At 47.2% G+C, this 22,048-nt stretch overlaps 1 protein-coding gene across 2 annotated transcripts in view; it reads left to right on the top strand.

Moving 5' to 3' along the window:
- The window catches only part of Ccdc69 (coiled-coil domain containing 69), a 30,158-nt gene extending 20,404 nt beyond the window's left edge, over window positions 1-9,754 (top strand). Inside the window, exons 3-7 of one of the 2 annotated variants that reach the window (XM_021213886.1) lie at window positions 4,337-4,410; window positions 6,477-6,578; window positions 7,009-7,128; window positions 8,266-8,363; window positions 8,950-9,754. In XM_021213886.1, coding sequence (XP_021069545.1) covers window positions 4,337-4,410; window positions 6,477-6,578; window positions 7,009-7,128; window positions 8,266-8,363; window positions 8,950-9,031 — 476 coding nt within the window. In that variant the 3' untranslated portion in view covers window positions 9,032-9,754. The remainder of the gene's footprint in view (window positions 1-4,336; window positions 4,411-6,476; window positions 6,579-7,008; window positions 7,129-8,265; window positions 8,364-8,949) is intronic. The other variant, XM_029546471.1, reaches the window with a different exon arrangement.
- Window positions 9,755-22,048: the final 12,294 nt, after the last annotated feature.

Genomic DNA, 22,048 nt, shown 5'->3' with positions numbered 1-22,048 from the left:
ACTTACAATCCCCTAGATGCATTGTAAATGCAATCATTACTACCACTCAGTGCAAGAACATTCTCCTTATCCCCAAAAGAAGCACCGAGCAGTAGTGACTCCTTATCTTCCCACCAGCCTTTGGCCACTGCTAACCCGTTCTCTGACTTCATGGCATCAGACTCATAGAAGTGACATCAGACAGCCTCGCTTACTTCACCCAACAAGATGCTTCCGTGTTACAACACACACCTGGACTCCATTTCTTTTTTTGTGGCTGAGTAATACTCCACTGAATGGACGTACCATACTTTACTTATTCATCATGGATAGTCAAGCTGTCTTTACCTCCAGCCACTGTGAATGGAGCCATTAGCCCAAGTACTGAACTTCAATTTCACCTCACTTTACATGTAGAAGGAAAATATGGCACTCTTATATTTAACTTTCAGAGAAATTCCCAAACTCTTTTCCATAGCAACTCTCCTACTTCATACTTTTCCCAGTAAGGTGTGAAGGTCCCAGCGGCTCCCCAGCCTTGTAAAAGTGTATTGCTTGTCCATTTCTGTCATCACTGTTGTGAGCACCAAGTGGCATCTCATTGTGGGTGCCTGTCTGGTTTTCTTGTTTGTTTGCTATTGTTTGAGACATAATCTCACTGTATAACCCTGGCTGTCCTGGAACTTACTAATTGCCTAGCCTGACTTACTGTTTGCAATGATCCTCCTGCCTCAGCCTCCTGAGTGTTGGAATTAAAGGCATGTGCTACCACACCCAGCCAATGTGTTTGCTTTTGAGACTGGATCTCACTAAGGCAACCAGCAAGTAGTGAGGTCACAGGACTGTGACACCATGCCTGGTTTATTAAATTCTTGATCTACATTTCCCTAACTACTAACTGGTTGACATCTTAAATTTTATTTATTTATTTTATAGGAGTACACTGTTGCTGTCCTCAGACACACCAGAAGAGGGCACCAGATTTATTACAGATGGTTGTAAGCCACCATGTTATTGCTGGGAATTGAATTCAGGACCTCTGAGAGAGCAGCCAGTATTCTTAACCATTGAGCCATTTCTCTAGCCCAACCACTGGTTGAAATCTTTTTGTGTACTGTTAGCATTTATATAGATACTTTGGGAAAGTTTGTATGTTTTAACAACATTAAAATAGATCTTGAAAATGAACACACAGAATAATAATTCCAGAATTTTTTGGTTTTGGTTTTTTTTTTTTCAAGACAGGGTCTTGTTATGTAGCTCTGGCTACATAGTAACTGGAAACATTATAACTAGAACAGAGGTCTGAACAAGTCCTGGAAGTCATTCTGTACACCAGGCTAGCCTTGAACTCACAGAGATCCACTTGCCTTCTGAGTGCTCAGATTAAAAGCATAAGCCACCATACCTGGCTTCAAATTGCTTCCTTTGTTAGCTGTCATGATCATACACCATTCATGTATAAATTTTATATCTTGTTCTTCAAAATATTTGTGTATGTGCATGTGTGTGCAGTACTCTCGGAGCCCAGAAGAGGGCATCAGATTCCCTGCAGTTGGAATTACAGGAGATTATGAGCTATGCTCACTGAACTCTGGTCCCTCTGTAAGGGCAACAGATGCTCTTGGCCCTGAGCTTCCCTCTAGCCCTTGTTTTTTTCATTTTTTAAAAAAAGATTTATTTAGGGCTGGTGATATGGCTCAGCGGGTAAGAGCACCCAACTGCTCTTCCAAAGGTGCAGAGTTCAAATCCCAGCAAACACATAGTGGCTCACAACCATCCTTAACAAGATCTGTCGCCCTCTTCTGGAGTGTCTGAAGACAGCTACAGTGTACTTACATATAATAAATAAAATAAATCTTTAAAAAAAAAAAGAAGAAGAAATTTTTAAAAAAAGAGATTTATTTATTTATTTATTTATTATAAGTATACTTATAGCTGTCTTCAGATGTACCAGAAGAGGAAGTCAGATCTCATTACAGATGGTTGTGAGCCTCCATGTGGTTGCTGGGATTTGAACTCAGGACCTTCGGAAGAGCAGTCAGTGCTCTTAACCACTGAGCAATCTCACCAGCCCCCTGTTCTTTCTTTTTCATTTAACACTGAAGCAAGCATGTTACCAAGTATAACTACAAAAATGAAGCTGTCTTGAAAAACCAAAAAAAAAAAAAAAAAAAAATGAAGGCTGCCTATAATCCAGCACTCAGGAAGCTGAAGCAGAAGGATGACCAGGAAATTAAAGCCAGCATGGGCTACAATGTTTTAAAAAAAAAATGCAAGTTTAGACAATAATACCCATGTGTTTGGGAATCTAGAAATCTAGATTTGGTCCTTAAAAGTGATCTTTTTCATAAAGATTTGTCTCTCCCCCAGCATTTAATCCTTCTTCCCAGAAACACAGTAACTAGGACAGAGATCTGAACAAGTTTCAAAACCTTGACATATTGTAACATTGGTACAGAACGTTTGCCAATAGAATTTGAACCCCTGGAGGGCAGCTAAACAGCAAGCTCAGCGTCTGTCCAGTTTCTGTCTGAAATCCACCTTCTCTACCTACATGGGGAAATCTGTGGCCATTGGTTTAATAATATTTAGTACAATAAATATATAGATGCTGAGTGACCCACTGAGAAGCCCGGGAACATGCCAATTCGATCTTCCCAGTAGTCCGAACTTCTTCCTATTTTTCTGTTTTCTTATTTTTTTCATAAAGTGTATTTTATTTACTTGTGTGTGTATGAATATATAGTTGAGGGCATACCACAGCACATGTGTGAAGTTCAGAGGGCTCCTTGTTCCAGTCAGTTCTCTCCTCCTTCCACATGGGTCTTGGGTATCAAACTCGGATCATCATAGTGACATGTTACTTAACCCAAGCAAACAAACATCTGGTTGGCATTTTTTGTTGCTGGTGGTTGTTATCATTGTTTGAGACAGATCTCACTATGTAGCCTTAGCTGGCCTGGAACTTGCTATGTAAACCAGGCTGGCCTCAAACTCCCTGAGAACTTCTTGCCCCAGCCTCCCAAGTCTGGGATAAAAGATGTATGATACTACCCGGTTTTGGCTTTTTGTGGTGGTGGTGGTGGTGGTGGTGGTTGGTTGGTTGGTTGGTTTGGTTGGTTGGTATTTTGGTTTTTGGGGGTTTTTTTTGGTTTTTTTTTGTTATTGTTGTTTTGTTTGGTTTTGTAACAAGGTCTCACTCTGTAACCTGGGCTAGCTTTGAACTTCTGGTGATTCCCCCTATCTCAACCTTCCAACTACTGGGATTACAAATGTGAGCCACCACATCTGGCTGTGAGCTCTCTCTCCTATGACTCTGCTCTCTATGACCCTGGCCTTTGGCTATAGATAACTCCCTCTTCCCATCACCTCTGTTGCACATATCTGCCTAGTCATTGATTGACTGTTTTTGAGTGATTGGTCAAATACGACTGGGTCCCAATTGGGTCTGTGGGAAAGTAGAGTGGAAAGTCTTACCAGACCCATTGTGGGATGGGCCAGTCGCCAGCACTCTGCGCTGCCCCTCTGAGAAAGCCTGGTTTCTTTCCCATGGATCCTGCCCTTACAAACAACCTGGTGGAGCTTCTTGGCCCCACTCACTGCTGAGGGTGATGGACTTTGAGCCACTTACTGTTGTCCTCTTACAGTCTCTCCGTCTTGAAGAAGAGGAGGCAGGACTTTGGGGATTCCTGCCACAGGGGCTCTGTCCTTTTTGTGATTTCATGACCCAGCCTCAGCCTAACACCTGTCCCCTAGCCTGCTGCAGCAGGATCCCATCATGCCTTGCACCTAAGCTTCAGGGATACAGTGCCCTCCTGTTCTGGTGAGGCTCGCTCTCTCCCAGGAGGGGATGTTTCTGTTTCCCAGGGATTTGTTAAACCCTACAAATGCTTAAACATCTAGGTCACACTCCCATCATTGAGAGAAGTCAGAGCAGGAACTCATGGCAGGAACCTGGAGTCAGGATCTATGGAAGAATGTCAATTGCGAGCTCACTGGCTCTCACTTACCCATGCTTAGCTAATTTCTTACATGGCCCAGGCCACCTGCCCTACCACGGTGGGCTGAACCCTCCCACATGAATTAGAAGTCAGTGTTCCACAGATATACCCACAGGCCAGTGTGATGCTGCTAATTCCTCAGTTGAGGTTCCCTCTTAACTGACTCTAAACTGTATCCGTTTGACAATAATCTCTAACCTGCACAGCTCATGAGGCAGAGTGGGAGAGAGAAGGATGAAGAAGACTGTTGCTCAGCTCCTAGGCCCCACGTGATCACCAGAACCTTCCATACTTTAAGGAACTCGGTAGAGGCTTTGGGGAAAGTGATTTATAAAACTCTCCTTTCTTCACAGTCCTGCAGACATCGAATGCACAGGAGAAAGTCTCTCTTAGTGACTGCGTCCAAGAGGCCAAAACCTCATTGCAGGTGAGACAGGCCTGACCATTTGGGTGTGGGAGGTGGAGAAAATGACAAGGAAGCCATATGGAACCCCCCCCCCAAAAAAAAGCAGCCAAAAATGATGTCTAGATGATAGGGGGCTGAAGTGCTTGCTTTCCATGTACCCTGGTCCTTTGATGTGGTGACCAGAGAGTTGGTTAAGGGGCCTTAGCTTGCAACTAAGGTTGACCTCCTTTTCTATAGTGAGTGGTTTTCTGCTTTGTTTGGGTGGGTGTATTAATTAATTATTATTATGTCATTTGATGTGTACGGTTTTTTTCTATGCACCACTTGTATGTGTGGAAAGAGCTATCGACAGACAGTTGTGAGCCATCATGTGCGTGCTGGGAACTGACCTGAGATCCTCTAGGAAAAAGAAGGCAATGTTGAGCCATATCTCCAACCCATCGGCTTTCTTGTTCATTGTTAACATGACATAACCTAGAGTAGCCTGGGAAGAAAGCCTTAATGAGTAATCATCTTCCATGGAATTGTGTAGGGTATTATCTCAATTAAGCTAACCTTGAAGATCAGACTGATGTGGGCAACACCCAACCCCCAGGGAATTCAGAGGGTCCTGAACTATGCCAGGGTGGGGAGGTCACACTGAGCACAACTCAGCAAGCAAGTGACCGTGCATCCACTAACTTCTCCGTTTTTTGTTTGTTTGTTTACTGTGATTGTGCTGTGACTAGCTGTTTAAAGTTCCTTCCTGTGGGAAAGTTGTCTTCCCCATAACGATGGACAGTCACCTGGAATTTTAAGCTGAAATGAATCTTCTTTGCCCCTAAGTTGCTTTGTGTTGGGATGTTTTATCCCATAGCAACAGAGAGGAAAGCAGAGCACTTACCAAGGACTGTCAGGAGGATCTCGGAGATGGCACGGACTGCAGGCATTCAGAGAGACTTCCAGAGGGAGGAGGTCTAAGCCCTAAAGATGCTTGGGATGCTTCAGTGAGGAATCATGGGAAGAAAGTCCTAAGCAGAATCAAGCAACTTGCTCAAGACTGTAGGGGAAGGGGCGGGAAACGGTTGCCTAAGAAAATCCAAGATGCCAAGGCCAGGGGGAAGCAAGCTCCATAGGGTGGGACTGAGCCTAGGATCATAAGAAGAGGTTGGACGCCTTTGATCCCAGCACTTGGGAAGCAGAGGCAGGCAGATTTCTGAGTTCGAGGCCAGCCTGGTCTGCCAGGGCTACACAGAGAAACCCTGTCTCGAAAAAAGAAGAAGAAGAAGAAGAAGAAGAAGAAGAAGAGGAGGAGGAGGAGGAGGAGGAGGAGGAGGAGGAGGAGGTTGGACTCTGCCACAAGGGGAATGGCTGAGGAGATCTCTGTCAGGGGAAAGGCACGAGAACATGTCCTGAGACTGGGTTGGGTGTGACACTGACCCACTGCATAGGCAGGTAGAGCAGGACATGGCTGGGCTTTGATTGTAGGTTGGCATTGGTCTTAAATAACCAGGATGTCATCCCAAGAGTTTAGGGATCAGTAGTAGTTAACTGTGATCAAATACCTGACAAGAAGCACCTTCAGGAAGGAAGAGTTCATGCTGGCTTATGGTTTGAGTCATTCCATTATGGTGGGAACATGTGGCAGCTGGTCGAGTTGCACCCAGTTAGGAAGCAGAGAGTGACAGACACTGGTGTTCAGCTTGCTCTGTCCTCTATATTCAGTGCATGACCCTGGGCCATGGCATGGTGCCACCCAGATTTTAAAAAAAAAAAAAAAAAAAAAAAGTGGCTCTTCCCACCTCAGTTAACCTGATCTAAAAACACTCTCAAAGGCATGCTTAGAGGTTTGTCTCCTGGCAACTCTAGATCTTGTAGTTATCAATCAGTATCAACCATCACAGGTGCCATTAAAAGCTCAACAGCAAGAGGTAGCCCTGGAGTGTTTCAAGCCTTAGATGCAATGGATTCAGCCTGCTCTGCTGAGCAGTATATGGTGTAGGGCAGACTCACCATGAAGAACCTTAACCCTCCCGTTTTTTATTGGTATAGTGATAAATCACCTTGACAGGCTATCTTTGCTATCTCCCTCCCTCTCCCTTCCCCAGAACACCTGTGCAAGTCATGTCTCACCACAGGAGGCCATGCAAGCCAAGATGAACAAGGTGGATGGGTCCATCCTTAGCCGACTCTATAGAAACCACATCCAGGTAGGTACAGAACACTGGCAGACCTTTATCCTTGATGCTATGGGAAGGGCATGGGCAGGCAACCGTAGAGAGCAAGCCTTGAACCTGACAATTTCCCCTTCACAAGAGCCCAGAGACAAGAGGGTCCTCAATTCGCACTGAGAGAAGCAGACAGATGGTGGAGCACACAGCTCTATGAGTCCAGAGAGAACTTGGGGCAACTAGCCAACCTGACACAAGGTAGCATGTCCGCAGCCTACCAAACTACAGCTGTGTACCCACCAGGCATGTGCCCCAAAGAGTGCCCCTAGGAAGGGAGCCAAGAAAATAAATGCAGCATGGCCGTGAAATCACACAAGACCGATGCAGCAAGCTTCTGGGAGGATGGGGAACAGGGAGGACTCACATCACTCCGTGCTGATTGATGGGGCCCTTTGGTGTCCTTCTCTAGGATTATGGGAGCCCTGGCCCATTCTGGGAGCAAGAGCTGGAGAGTTTGCACCATGTTATTGAGATGAAAAATGAACGAATTCATGAGCTCGAGAAGCAGCTGATCCTCCTGGAGATGCTGGTCAGTGCTGGGCCCGCGGCTCTCAGCTTGTTGGGGCTGCTGCTTTCTGGGCATTTCCAGCTCCGGTTTATCCCCCACCCCCATCCCTCATCCCACACCTGCCAGCTAGGCTCTGCCCCTCCTGCAGGAGTCAGGCAGTGACTCTTGGTCACCTGATTCCTGTCATTTCTTGGGCCCTCAGGTTGCTGTAACTAGGGCAGCCCTGGGCCCTAGCAGCCTGGCTCCTCAGGTGGCAGCTGTCACCCTGCAGGCAGAGGCTAAGAAAGGAGGTGAGGCCCACAGGCCAAGCAGACAGGGAGGGCTAGCCTTGGTAAAGGTGGAACTGGGAAGCTAAGGCCCTTTGAGGACCCAGAACTGAGGTCTCAGAATCCAGGGGCAGCATCACCCTTAGGATCTGTCAGACTGTGGATTTGGTTTGTTTGGGTTCTTATTTGGTTGGTTGATTGGTTGATTGATTGACTGACTGATTGATTGATTGATTGATTGACTGATTTTGTGTATGTATGTGTGGGTGGGTGTTTCACATGGCATAGACATAGAGGAAGTCAGATGACAACTTGCAGGAATAGTTTTCTCCTTTCACCATGCCTGTTGCTAGGATTGTACTGGAGTTGCCCACCTTGGCAGGAAGCTCCCTCTGCCCGTTTGCCCCCAGCCACCTTTTTTTTTTTAAAAAAAAAAAAAAAACCTTTTTTAAAAAAATTATTTAAGATTTATGTTTTATTTTGTGTGTGTTTTATTTTGCCTACATGTATGTCTGTGCACTACATGTACACAAAGGCCAAAAAGAAGGTATTGGGTTCAATGAACTGGAGTTACAGACAATTATGAGATGCCATGTGGGTGCTGGGAACCAACCTGGGGTCCTCTGCATGAGCAGCCAACATTCTCAGCCACTGTGCCCCCTCACCAGGCCTGACTGAGCCATCTTACCAGCAGTGGGGTTTTTTTTTTTTTTTTTGTTTTGTTTTTAATATTCTTCAGTTGCAAAAGCCAAGTGGACAGTCCATCTTAACTCTGACCTTGTTTCCAGTTAGCTTCTTGCTCCATAAAGCAGTGCCCAGGGGAGAGGTGATGGTGCCCACTGTGCCAAGAGTGAGAGAGCCACTCCATTCCAAGCTCCTTGGTTTGTTACAGAAAGAAAAAAATCTGATCTTAGCACTGAAAAATACCACCCTGCGGCAGGAGGTTGAGGACCTACAATTCCAAGCTGGGAACAGGTTGGCCATGTCAAGGTAGCCATTCCCCTTCCTCCCACCCCCAGCCTTCTGCCAAAACTTCCAGCTGGGAGGGACCTGGAAGAGCCTGGGGACTGGGATGACAAGTGGCCGCAGGACCTGTCTTGGGAATGTGACTCCTCTTTCCTTGGGAGTCAGGAAGCCCAGTTTTTCAACATGAGAAACAGGAAACGGGATACAATCCACCTAAGCAGGCATGCGCGGAACAAATCGGGCCTGAGGCTTTGTAAGTGAGCGCTGATGTCCTGTGTCACAGGCAGTTGAATATGTGACATGTTTCCTGGTGGAATCCTCCTCCAGATCCCCATTTGCTGGTGAGGAAACTGAAACCCTGTGCCACCCCAGGTGACCCAGCTAGGCAGGGAGGCTCAGCCCAGAGCCACCCAGAACTCCAATCTGTGAGGATTTAGGACTTGAACAACAGAGGAAAAGTACCCCTCACCTACAGACAGGGAGCTGGGGTTGGGGGAAACACCTTGGAGAGAGAGATGACGACTCCCCCTAGGGAAGGCTTCCTAGGAGAACAGGTTGGTTCAAGTAATAGTTGCTCCATCAGGCAACCCTTGCTCTGTCTGTAACACAGGCAGCTCCGGAAAGACCTACTTCAGGACCTTGAAAAGGAGTCACAGAACGGCCACTGCTGCAGCAGACGGAGGAGCCACTGAACCATCTGAGTCCTTGAGGCCAGCACCTCCTCCATCTTACCTTGCCTTCTGCTACACCTCAAAGGCCTCTGCCCTCTGTGTTAAGGTACAGGCCCACCGTGGTTACCAGACTCACCACCCCCTCCAAAGACTCTGTGGAGAAGAGAGCAAGAGCCACTCCATTCTTCTCCCAGGATGTAGGGAAGGAGGGACACTTCTACAAAGCTGATGCGGAAGTTTGGACCACCGAGAACACCCCAAGAAGTGCCTTTCCTTAGTCGGCAGCAGGGAACAAGCAGGTAGTTCTCTCCTTCCCTTTGCTGTTCTCGTGAGGGCATTCACGACTTCTCCCGTGGCAGCTGGAGCCATTTGCACCTCCTGACAAAGAGGCGACAACCCCAATCCCAGATCATCAGTTTTGCTGACAATTTACCAACCTCTCAAGTTCTTAGTGCCACGCCCATAACTGACTCAGAGGAAAACTGTAAGAGACACAATCCAAAAAACAGGAACACAGCGTTGTTTTTACTGAGTAGGGCACCCTAACCTTGAACTCAAAGTCACTCCACCTCAGCCTCCCAAGTGCTGGGAACATGGGCATGTGCCACCACATCCAGCCGGATAAAGGGTTGAATTTGCTGTAGAGCTAAAGCACTGTTAGTATTTTTAAGCATATTGATCTAAGGTCTTAATGTGAAAATTAAATTTTTTGTATTAAAATAAAACTCTATTTTCATGTTTTTAGTGAGGGTGTATTTCGGTCTCTGTTGCCTTGGTTCCTTTCCTGTTGCTGTAGTAAAACACCCCCAGGAACGCAGAGTAAGGGAGGACGGGCTTATTTCAGCTTAGGGTTCCCATCATGGTGGCAGGAATGGGAGGCTTCATAGTCACATGACATTAGCAATCAGGCTATTAAGCCTCAAGGCCCACCCAGATTCATGTACTTCTTCTAGCCACTGAAGTGGTCTAGAGGTTCCAAAACATTCTCAAACAGTGCCAACATTGGCGATCATGCATTTAACATATGTGAATCTATGGGGGGACATGTCCTATTCAAACTACATTTTGTCAGGACACACTAATCCTCTTCTGCAGTGAGCTCTTAGAAGCTATGTCTTACAGTTTCTTCAGAGTAGGACAGTAGTTCTCAACATGTGGGTTGAGACCCCTTTTGGGGAGGGAGCCATCTATCGGTTATCCTGCATATCAGATATTTACATTACAATTCATTACAGTAGCAAAATTACAGTTATAAAGTAGCAACAAAATGATTTTATGGTTGGTGGTCACTACCACATGAGGAACTATATTAAAGGGTCACAGCATTAGGAAGGTCAGAACTACTGGTGTAAGGTATTTAGGTAGTTTTACAATCTAAGCATCCCCTAAAAGAATTCTAATTGAAATACCTTGTGTAGTCATTTTTTGAACAGATCTTTTCTTAATATATACTGAATTTGTCAGAAGAGTCACCTCTGGTGGGCCGCAGAAGGAGTCTTATACACTTAAAAAAAAAAAAAAAAGATTTGTTTTTATTTATGTGCATGTGTATGCGCCTCTGTGTGAGGGTGTGCCATGCATGGGCAGGTGCCTACAGAAGCCAGAGCTGGGTGTCAGGTTCCCTGGAACCGTGTAGTCAAGAATGGTAAGTCACCTGATATGGGTGATGGGAACTGAACTCAGGTCCTCTGGAAGAGCAGCAGGTGCTCTTAGTTTGTGCGTGTGAGCATGCGCATGCACATGTGTGTGTACATGTGTGTATGTGCATGCTGGGTAGATGTATGCAATGCGTGTGGAGGCTACCCCTGGAGACAGTAGGATATGAGCAGAGAAGTATCCCACCATGGTAAGGAGGCAGCTTTTTGGAAAAGGCCAACCAAAGTCCCTAGTCCTGACTTCTCCAGGACAGCAAAGAAAGTCCCTCTCTGGGTCCTCCTGCCATCCAGAGCAGAGCCTTTCAGAGTTCTGCCCAGAAAGGAGAGACTGGGAAGGAGCACTGGGGTCACAGAAGGGTCACGGGGAGGGGCTAAGACGAAAATAAGAGTGTAGCTGTGGGAGGAGGTGAGATTTGTGCTGCTGTCACAATTCCTCTGCAGAATTTTTCAAGTTTATTTTAGGTGTATGGGGTTTTTGCCTACCGGGCGTTCTTGAATGGTTGTGAGCTAATAAAGCATGAGTGCTGGAATCGAACTTGGGTCCTCTGGAAGAGCAGCTAGTGTGTTTCACTGCAGAACCATCTTTCCAGGCCCTCTGCAGAATTTTTTGGGAGACGAAAGCCTTTAAATGTGTTGTTTTGTTGAAGCAGGACCCTGTTCACTCTTAGCTGGCCTCAAACTTCCGGTCCTCTGGCCTTGGTCTCCTTTCGGGTACCCATAGAGCCCAGAAGAAGGCATTGGATTTCCTGGAGCTGGAGCTATAGGTGGTTATGAGTTTCCCAACATGGGTGGTGGGAACAGAACCCTTGTGATAGAGCTGGAAACACTCTTAGCTGCTGAGCCATTTTTCAAATCCACCTGAATTTATTTATTTATTTATTTTGTGACAGGGTCTCACTATGTAGCCTTGGCTGGCCTAGGACTCACTCCATAGACCAGGCTGGCCTCAAACTCAGAGATCTGCCTGCCTCTCTGCCTCCTGAGCACTGGGATTAAAGGCACAACCATCCCTGATGAATATTTTTAAATGAAGGAAAAATAGTATTTGGTAGCAAGTGATCTGAAATCTGCGTTTCAGTTTATGTTCCATAAATGTCATCTTGGGTCACAGCCACAAGTACTGTCCGTGGCTGTGTTTGCACTACAGCAGCAAGAGAGCATTCTCCCAGTCTAAGAGTGACCACCTAACTTCATTCAGAAAAAGACAGCTGACACTTGACCTTTGCCTTCAGAGTTCAAGTCCTTTGAAGTATTTTCACTTAAAGGACATAGAACCTTCTCAAAAAGCAAACCCCCTGGGGCATGAAGAAACAATTACAGGGAAAGCTTAAATACCTAAGATGTTAAGTTGTAGCGCTTGCCTTGGGTACAAAAAGCCCTGGGTTCAGTCCCCATCACCACATAAACCCAGTGAGAGAAACAAAACTGTAATCCCAAGCACCATCAAGGTAGAGGCAAGAGGATCAGAAGTTCAAACTCATCCCTGATTACATCATGAGTGTGAGGCCAGCCTGGGCTACATGAAACTTCATCTCAAACAAATAAATGGGGAGGAGGCTATAACACAATTCAAAGAGTTCATTTTTCTTCTCACAGCTTTTACACTTTGCATATTTTAATGTTTGGGGTTCTGCTTTTTTGTTTTTAGTCTTGGATTTTTGTTTCTCTGCACTTAAGGAGGGTTTGTCCCTGGAGAATCCCTTCAGGGCTCTGCAGAGGGTGGCGATCGGCCTGGAGAGGAGCAGCCTCAGCCGGCTGAGCTTGGCCCCCCACCGCTTGCTCTGCCACCTGCTGGTTGACCGTGCCTGACTGAAGCCTAGGTTCTCTACACATCTAAGGAAGACCTTGGCCTCCCAGGCTCTCTGGTTCTCCTGTAGCTGACCACACAGCGTTGGAAGAAGCGTTGGACAGCTGTGGCTTAGCTTCTTGCCTCAGACTCAACAGTCTCAAAGGGGTGCTAAGATTTTTCCAGACCACAAAGTCTAGCTGATAAGTTTCCAGGAGATGAGCTTCATGTGGATAGTGCCCATGTCTTCCAGATATCCAGCATGCAGAATCTGCTCAAGGTTCTAGGGAGTAACCTCTTACGTCCCTGAGTGTATCAGAGGTCCTAGATCTAGCCTGTGAACTGGTGGAGGCTCTCAGAACACCTGCTCCTCTCCATCCCACAATACTTCTCACAGTGCTCAAGAACCTGTGTGATTACTCCAGGACCATTTGCCTCTATTCCTTCTGGGGAGATCATCTGTCCCTCAAAGCTAAACCAGGTCTGGATTACTTATACTTGATTTCCTGAGCCTTACTTAGCAAGGCACCCGACACTTTTTGGCCTTAGTTCAGATGGATGGATGGATGGATGGATGGATGGATGGATGGATGGATGGACAGATGGATGGATGGACAGATGGATGGATGGACAGATGGATGGATGGACAGATGGATGGATGGATAGATGAATGGATAGATCGTGAATGAATGGATAAGTGGAGAGATAGTGGATCCTGAATACCTGGATTGGGGGATAGAAGGGTGAGTGAATAGGTAGATAAGTAGATAAAATGATGAATCAATGGATAGATAGGTAGATAGGTGGATGGATGGAACAATGGTTAGATGGACTGTATGTAGTTGAATGGATGGAATTGGTGAATAGATACAAAGATGGATGGTTGAGTATATTTGTGGATGGATGTGGGCATGGATGGATGGACAGATGGATGGGCGGGTAGGTAGGTGGGTAGGTGGGTGGATGGATAGATGGGTGGACAGATGGGTGGGTGGGTAGATGCATGGATGTGTGGATAAGTAGATGGACAGATGAGCACCTAAGACTGATTTCAACAGCAAGGATATAGTGTCACCTTCTCTTCTAGTCTAAGTGTTCTCAAAGGGACAAAGAATAGATGAGGACAAAAGAACATGGCACAAGTAGTCCAGGCTACATTATAAAACTGAAAACACCACTCCCTTCCTGGTGTCTAGTCTAGGGTGAGTCAAGGGGCAGGGAACATATGTCTGGAATAGACAGCCTTGGAAATAATCTACCTTGGAATGACCAAGTTCTGGAAGTCATATATCACTTAGTTTTCATTGGTCATGTATTTGTTGAGTGTATCCTGAATGGCATCAGGGATGAAATCACTGTGGGCGTGGTGGCACACACCTTTAGTCCCAGCATCCAGGAAGCAAAGGCAGATAGATTTCCGTGAGCTGGAGGCTAACCTGGTCTGTGTAACAATTTCTAAGCGAGCCAGGGCTACCTTGTCTCAAGAAGAGACAAAAGTAACAACAATGAAGAAACAATGGGTCACAAAGGAAGCAATCATTGATAGTAAAAGCTAGTCAGGCCAACTGCATCCAAGCTCAGAAGAACTGTGTGTGTGTGTGTGTGTGTGTGTGTGTGTATGTGCGTGCGTGCATGCATGCGTGTGTGTGTGCGCGTGTGTGCATGTGCATGCGTGTGTGTGTGTGTGTGTGTGTGCGTGCATGTGTGTGTGTGTGTGTGTGTGTTTGTGTGTGTGTGTCTGACTGACTGTATGTCCGAGAACAACTTTTGAGTGTCATCCTCAGGGACATCTATCTCCATTGAGACGAGGTCTCTGGTTAGCCTGAAACTCACAGTTAGGCTAGACTGCCTGACCGTCTAGCCCTAGGGATCCCCATCCCTGCCTCCCCTGCACTGGGATTATAGGTACAGGACACCACATCTGGATTTTATGTGGGTTCGGAGGATCAAGGTGACGACTTATGCATAAGTAGGTACTTTAGCCACCGAGCTGTCTCCCACCATAGAAGAACTTCCACCCACACACAGGACGATTTAGGAAGAGTGTATTATGATGTCATTCTCACTCTGCTCCTCCTCCTTTATTGGCATGATCGCCTGAGATCAGACCAGTGACCCCCAGAGCGAGGTGGAGGCAGGAACTACTGGCGATGATAAGACCCTAGGCTGCTGTGTGTGCGTCAAGAAACAGACTTCTCAGGAGGCAAACTTCATTGAGCAGCTCACTTAGGTGGGGGAATTTTTTGTCTTGTCTTGTTTTTTGAGACAGGGTTTCTCTATGTAGCCCTAGCTGTCCTGGAACTCACTCTGTAGGCTAGGTTGGCCTCGAACTCAGAAATCTGCCTGCCTCTGCCTCCCAAGTGCTGGGATTAAAGGCGTTCGCCACCACTGCCTGGGTAAAGGAAACATTTAATTGGGTAGAGTATACATCATTGGCCAGAGCCAAGGTGCTGGGAATGTCTCATTTGCATAAGGAGGAATTCCAGGTACTGCTGGACATGACCTTATAATGGGAAGGGAAGTTTAACCTGTGACCTGACCACCAGCCTATGTGACTGCCTCAAGGGTGACAAAGGTTGGGGGTTAAGGCTATGTGCTCCAGGACACGCAGGCCCAGAGCAGGGAGGGAGGAGTCTTATTCCTGCCCTTTGTAGGACAAGATTTGCAGGGTTTGGACATGCCTCCATCTTACTCTTGCTCCCCGAGTCGCACGGCTCCCCCTCCCCACACTGTAGTATCTTGGGACCTCAGAGAAGGGATCTGAGAATCATAGGTTCTCCAAGGAGTAAGTGAGACCTTAGAATTTTCAAAATTCCAGCCTCTTCATAGGAAAACAAGATGACCCGTAAGATAGAACCCATTCAGTTCTCTGACTATGTAGATAAGTCACAAAACCCGGCGGAACTCTCACCTCCCGGAAAGAGACCAGACCTCTACTCAGTAAACACAAAGGGCAGTCCATGGAGGCATGGTGGGGTCCACCTGCACTTGGGAGGCAGGAGCAGGAAGATCAGGGTTATATTCAGTCTCATTGCTAAGAGCTACTTGGTGCTGGGTGGCTGGTGCCACTGTATTCTCAGGAAAAACGTCAGTTAACAAATGCGCTAGGGCCACTCAGTGCCTTAGTAACTGTTCTGTTGCTGTGAAGAGACACCATACCCAAGGCAGCTCTTTTTTTCCTCCCCAAGACAGGGTTTCTCTGCGTAGCCTTGGGCCTCCAACACAAAGATCTACCTGCCTCTGCCTCCTGATTGCTGAGATTAAAGGTGTGAACCTCCACTGCCAGACCAGAGGCAACTCTTGTTAGTTAGATAGATAGATAGATAGATAGAGAGAGAGAGAGAGAGAGAGAGAGAGAGAGAGAGAGAGAGAGAGAGAGAGATGGAGTTATATTTCTCTCCACTGTCACAACTTTAATCCTACCCACGGATCAGGCATGCACTGCAGCTTTGAAGGGCACTCCTTTTGGAGGCCAGGCTGTCGCTATATACAGTTAAGGAGCAGGAGTCCCGGTGCATCCCTGGAAGGATTCCAACACCAGGAATGCATCCAGAGCCTTGCTACAGTGCCAGTGATGTCACTAAACAGGGCATGGATGACATCTGGGAGAAGAGACTCAAGGGTGTCTTCAGAAGGTTTGCCAAGGTGACCAAGTGACTTCACCCTGAGTAGGACTGAGGCTGGCACTGCCAAGCCCCTTAACATGGCTCCTGAGGAACTAACGCATAAGAACTTGATAACTCCGGAAGAGGAGCACATAACTGAAGAAGCGGCAAAGGGAAGAACCACAAAGAAAATCCCTACCTGGGTGGGGTGGCCTGTGCCTTACCACTCTGGGAGGCTGAAGCAAGAGAATCATTGTGAGGACCAAGCCAACCTAAGCTATGCAGCAAGAACACGATTCTGTCTCAGGAGAAATAACAGAGGAAGGAAATTCACAAGGAAGGGTGCAGCAGATCTGCAGATCCCAGCCAGACTCCAAAAGTGTGGGAACCTGATGGTACTCAGAAGGCACGGTGGCACAGTCATCTCGGCACGTGGCTCAGTGGAAGGCGGATACAGGTTAAGGTTGGCCTGAGCTACATAGTTAACGCCCTGCCTGAAAAACAAACAAGACAAACAAGCAAACAAAAGCTACAGGGCTGAAGAAATGGCTAAGCAGTTAAAGGCACTGGCTGATCTTCCAGAGGACCCAGGTTCCATATTCCCAGAGCCCACAACCCTCTCTAAACCCCAGTTCCAGGAAACCCAATGCCCTCTTCTGGTCTCTGTGGGTACTGGATGCACACAGTGCACAGACACTCATGCAAAACACCATATATGTAAAATAAAAATAAATCTGGATGTGGGGGGTGGTGGCACACGCCTTTAACTCCAGCACTCAGGAGGCAGAGGCAGGGGGATCTCTGTGTGTTCAAGACCACTCTGGTCTACAAAGCAAACTCCAGGACAACCAGGTCTGTTACATGGAGGAACAATGAATGAATGAGTGAATGAATGAATGAATGAATGAAGTGGGAAAAGTGTGGTGACCTAGACCTTGAAATACCAGCAACTCCCCTTAAGAGAGAAAGTTCACAGAGCAGCAGCTGCTTACAGTAGCTCTATTTTTATTATTAATTATTATTACTAGGCATTTCACACATACCACAGCAGGTGTGTGGGGGTCAGAGAACAACTCCGGGGAGCCAGTTCTCTCCTTCTGCTATGAAACCCCAGGATAGCACTCAGCTTATCGAGTTTGTGCAAATAGAGATTTTACTCAGTGACTTGTCTCCAAAGCCCTCCAAGATCAAATGTCAACAATGACTCTTCACTCAAGTTCCTCAGGAACATTCCAGAAGGCATGTCATAGCAGGTGACAGCTCCCTACTGTCCTGAGGAACTTCCAGGCGAGATGCTCGTTTCCTTGGCTGACCTTGAACTTCTGACCCTTCTGCCTCCACTCCCTAAGTGCTAGTATTACAGTGGAAGCTAGCATGCCTGGCAAAATGTATTTTATAAGCAGCATAGCCCAAGAATGTTCATAAATTCCACAGTAGTGCACTGTAATACTCTGGGCCCATACTCTTCACATCTGCGTTCTGACACCCAAGAGCCTGTAGACCTGTTCTACAGGCCCCCTTTATAGGGTGTGCCCTGACTAGATGACATCGTCATCATCACCATTGTTATTCTGAGATAGGATCTCTCAGTGTAGCCCTGGCTGACCTGGAACTCACAAGGTAGACCAAGCTAGCCTTGAACGCACAGGGATCAGCTTGGCTCTGCCTCCAACTGCTGAGATTAAAAGCATGTGCCAGCATGCCCAGCTCCAATGTGCCATTTGGGTTGTTGGGGAGTTTGGAAGGATGCTGTTTTAAGACAGGTTCTCAGTGCGTAGGCCTGGTTGGCCGGGAACTCATGGAGATCTGCCCTTCTCAGCCTCCAGATTAAAAGTATGCATTATCATACCCGGCTCGGTTTTTATTTTTATAGCGCCTTTAAGGATTTAGTTAGTTTTATATGTCTGAGTGTTTTCCCCGTATCTGTGCATATCTGTCTCATGATCACCTGTTGTTGGAGGCGGCCGGGAGACATCATAATCCTTGAGACTGGAGTTACAGGCACTGTGAGCCACTATATGGAAGCTGGGATTTGAACCCAGGACCACTGGAAGAGCAGCCAGAGCGCTTAACCACTGAGCCATCTCTCCAGCCCCAACTACCATATTTTCTTTTGTTTTTTTTCTTTTTCTTTTTCTTTTCTTTTCTTTCTTTTTTTTTTTTAAGACAGGGTTTCTCTGTATAGCCCTGGCTGTCCTGGAACTCACTCTGTAAACCAGGCTGGCCTCAAACTCAGAAATCCACCTGCCTCTGCCTCCCGAGTGCTGGGATTAAAGGGGTGCGCCACCATACCTGGCTCCATATGTTCAACATACTGTTATAATCGTCATTGTCACCTTCACTGGATTTACAATCTCTTCCTCCTCCCCTTCCTCCTCCCCCACTCCTTCTTTTAAAGATTCTTAACTTTTATGCAGGTCCTGAGAGGGGCCTTGAGGGCGTTCCCAGTCATCCTCCTGGAGGTGGGGAGCCTGCAGGAAGGCACCACATTGCCTGGCCGCCATCCAGCAACTAGCCAGCAGGTGGCGGTAACCGTCCACTTCCCCAGGTAGTGCTCAAAGATTTTCTTCCTACGACCAATTTAAAAAGAGAGTTGAGAAAATCCTCAATCCTGATGCATTGTTCTGGTCTGAGTTATGCATCACACACTCGCCCATACAGACGCCACTGGACGTGCCAGTCCAGAGGAGGGAGAGAACACGGCAAACGCGATTCCGTCCGGCTGCTTGCTTCCTTCCAGGGTTTGTTTCCATCAGCCCGAGAGGCTGCAACACCTGCCTGCTTTAAACAGTTCCACAGCTGAGGGGGCTTCCTCTCTGTACTTAAAAAAAAAAAAAAAATACAGTATCACCCTCAAAGCTTTCCCCACATATCAAATTGTTTTCTCAGGACCGAGACCAAGAAGCCAGAACAATGAATTCAGCCAAGGAACAGTGACGTCATTAGCCTCCGTTCTTGCTCAGTGCCTCTACTCCTGAATTAAGGCCTGAGCTTTGCAGCCAAAGAAACCAGTTTTTGTTTTGTTTTTTCAAGACAGGGTTTCTCTGTGTAGCCCTGGCTGTTCTGGAACTCACTCTGTAGACCAGGCTGGCCTCGAACTCAGAAATCCACCTGCCTCTGCCTCCCATGTGTTAGGATTAAGAGGATGTCTCACTACCAGCTGGCTAAGGAATTTTTAATTCTGCCCCAGCTTCTTCAGCTGACGTTTAACAAAGGTGCCTATAACCCAACACTGGGGAATTGGAGGCAGGAGGATCAGGCACCCAAGGTTATTGCCAGCTACATAGAGTTTGAAGCCATCCTGGGATACAGGAAACCCTACTTAAAAGATCAAATCAGGGTTGGAGAGATGGCTCAGCAGTTAAGAGCACTGACTGCTCTTCCAGAGGTCCTGAGTTCAAATCCTATCAACCACATGGTGACCCACAACCATCTGTAATGGGATCCGATGCCCTCTCTGGTGTGTCTGAAAAAAGATACAGTGTACTCATATACATAAAACAAATGTCTTTTTAAAAAATCAAATCAAGTTTGTCAATTATAATAAAATAGAATCAATGCTGCCAAGGTGTGGCGGTGTACACCTATAACCCAGTGTTTGGGAGGCCGATACAGGAGGGTCATAGTTCAGTGACAGGGTCTTCCAGGCTGAACAGGAAGACCTTGCAAAGCTTGTACACTCCACTCAGTTCCTACGACATCACTCCAGCCGTTGCCCCTCCCAGCCTCTCCATCTATTGCCTACCCCTCTCTAAATTCTATATCCCTGACTGGCTTTGAACCAGGATGGCACTGAACCCCTGATCCTCCTGTTTGTACTTCCTGAATGCTGGAATTACAGGTGTAGGGGTCCAACCTTGATGCTGTGGTTTTTAAAGGTTCAACACAGAAGAGCCTGTTTGCATGGTGATGAGAAGGATCCCAGCGACAGTGGGGAATCTGAACAGTGTGTCTCCTCAGTTGCTGGAGTGCTTGCCTAGTATGCACAAAGACCTAGGTGACATCCCCAGCCCCCACATAAACTAAGCATGGTGATGCGGATTCAGACTGGATTTCTCCTGTAATCCCAGGAGTCAGCAGATGGAGGCAGGTCTGGAGTTCAAGGTCTTCCTCAGCTACATTGCAAACTGAAGGCCAGCCTGGGCTACATGAGACCCTGTCAAACAACAAAATATAGCACCTAAATAAATCAGGTGTTGGGCAGGAGTTATAACTAGGAGTAGCTGACTAACACACCCCAGACCCATGGTTCTATCCCCAGAAACACACACACACACACACACACACACACACACACACACATACACGTTGGCAAGGATGTGGAGAGATCTGAAGTCTGAACATTGTGTATTGCAGTGGGAATATCAGGTGGTGCAGCCACTGTGGAAACCAGTCCTTCGGTTTCTCAGCAAGCTAAACATGGAGGGATGTTGTTCAAAGGGAAAGTATTACCTGCCACACATAAGGGCCTACTTTCATTGCCCAGTGCTGTGAGGAAATGGGGGGGGTGGGGGAGGAGGGAGAGATAGGGAGAGGGGTGGAGGGGGAGGGGAAGAGGGAGAGAGAGGGGGGAGGGGGAAGGGGAAGGAGGGAGAGGGAGAGAAGGAGAGGAAGAGGAGAGAAGGAGAGGGAGGGAGAGAGACAGGGAGGGGGAGAGGGAGAGAGACAAAGAGAGAGAGAGAGACAGAGGGAGGGAGGGGGGAAGGGAAAGGGAGGGAGAGAGGGAAGGAGGAATGGAGGAAAGGAGGGAGAGAGAGAGGGAGGGAGGGAGGGAAAATGTCAGTTTCATTTCTACAAAACTAAGTAAGCTAGGAGGGAGCCCGGGAGCCCACACACTGGCATCCATGTAAATGTCCCCAGTTGTTGATCATGGCTCAATCACAATAGCCAGAGAATTGAGTTAAATCCCACCAGCAGATGATCCGAAAGGCAAACTTCAGCAGACTCCTGCAACAGAATCCTATTCAGCCATAAAAAGGAAGGATTGTCACATGCTACAGTGTAGGTGAGCTAATGTTGTGGGGAACCTGCTGGAGAAGACTGCTTGGGTGTGGGTTTAAGCCAACAGAAAGTCCTAGCGAGCTGGTGACCACACTGTGTGAGCCTTTCTCAGGATGAGTTTTTAAGCGCAAAAACCATTTTCTGGGTTGACATACTTCAGTTAACAAGAACAGTTAGCCAGAGTGGAACTATGGAAGCCATAAAGCCAGGTTAGTACACTTAGAGACTTTTCAGAAATATATGGATTTTGATGGATTAATTTCTCTTTACGTTCTGGTAGGTGATGCTGTCGATGTGCTGAGTTTTACAGCCTGAATGGCGCTTCCAACCACGGAGGCAGTGGTGCTAAGGTCTTGGGGCCTACTAAGGTTAGCATTCTGTCTAAGCTCCGCCCCACAGTTACCTAGCAAATCAGGTATGCTCCACCCCACAGTTACCTAGCAACAGCCAGAAATGCCTGACTCACTATAAAAGGGGCTGCTTGCCCTCTACTCCCTCTCTTGCTCCTCTCTTGCTCTCTCTTGCTCTTCCCTTCCTGCTCCTGCCCTCTCCCCCATTCCCTCCCCATCCCTCTCTTCATGTGCTCATGGCCAGCCTCTACTCCTTCTCTTCTCTTCTCTTCTCTTCTCTTCTCTTCTCTTCTCTTCTCTTCTCTTCTCTTCTCTTCTCTCTTCTCCTCTCCTCTCCCCTCCCCTTCCCTCTCCTCTCCTCTCCTCTCCTTCCCTTCCCCCTGCCTTTCTCTGCCTCTACTACCCTCCTATCTTCCCTCCTCATGCCCTGAATAAACTCTATTCTATACTATACCATTGTGTGTCTGGTCCTTCCCCCACACCTGACTACACCTCCATAGAACATATCCCCCATCTATTTATCTTTTTTATAAACACATCACTGGGTCCATTACACTAAAGCATGCCCAATGGGGCCAGACCCCAAAGACTACACACGTATCATTCCATTTACATGAAGTGGCAAAAGAAACTCCACAGAG

Source organism: Mus pahari, chromosome 14 (assembly GCF_900095145.1).
Source record: "Mus pahari chromosome 14, PAHARI_EIJ_v1.1, whole genome shotgun sequence".
NCBI classification, from domain to species: domain Eukaryota; kingdom Metazoa; phylum Chordata; class Mammalia; order Rodentia; family Muridae; genus Mus; species Mus pahari.
Note: the sequence above shows the minus strand (reverse complement) of the source record. Positions and strands in the feature narration are given on the sequence as shown.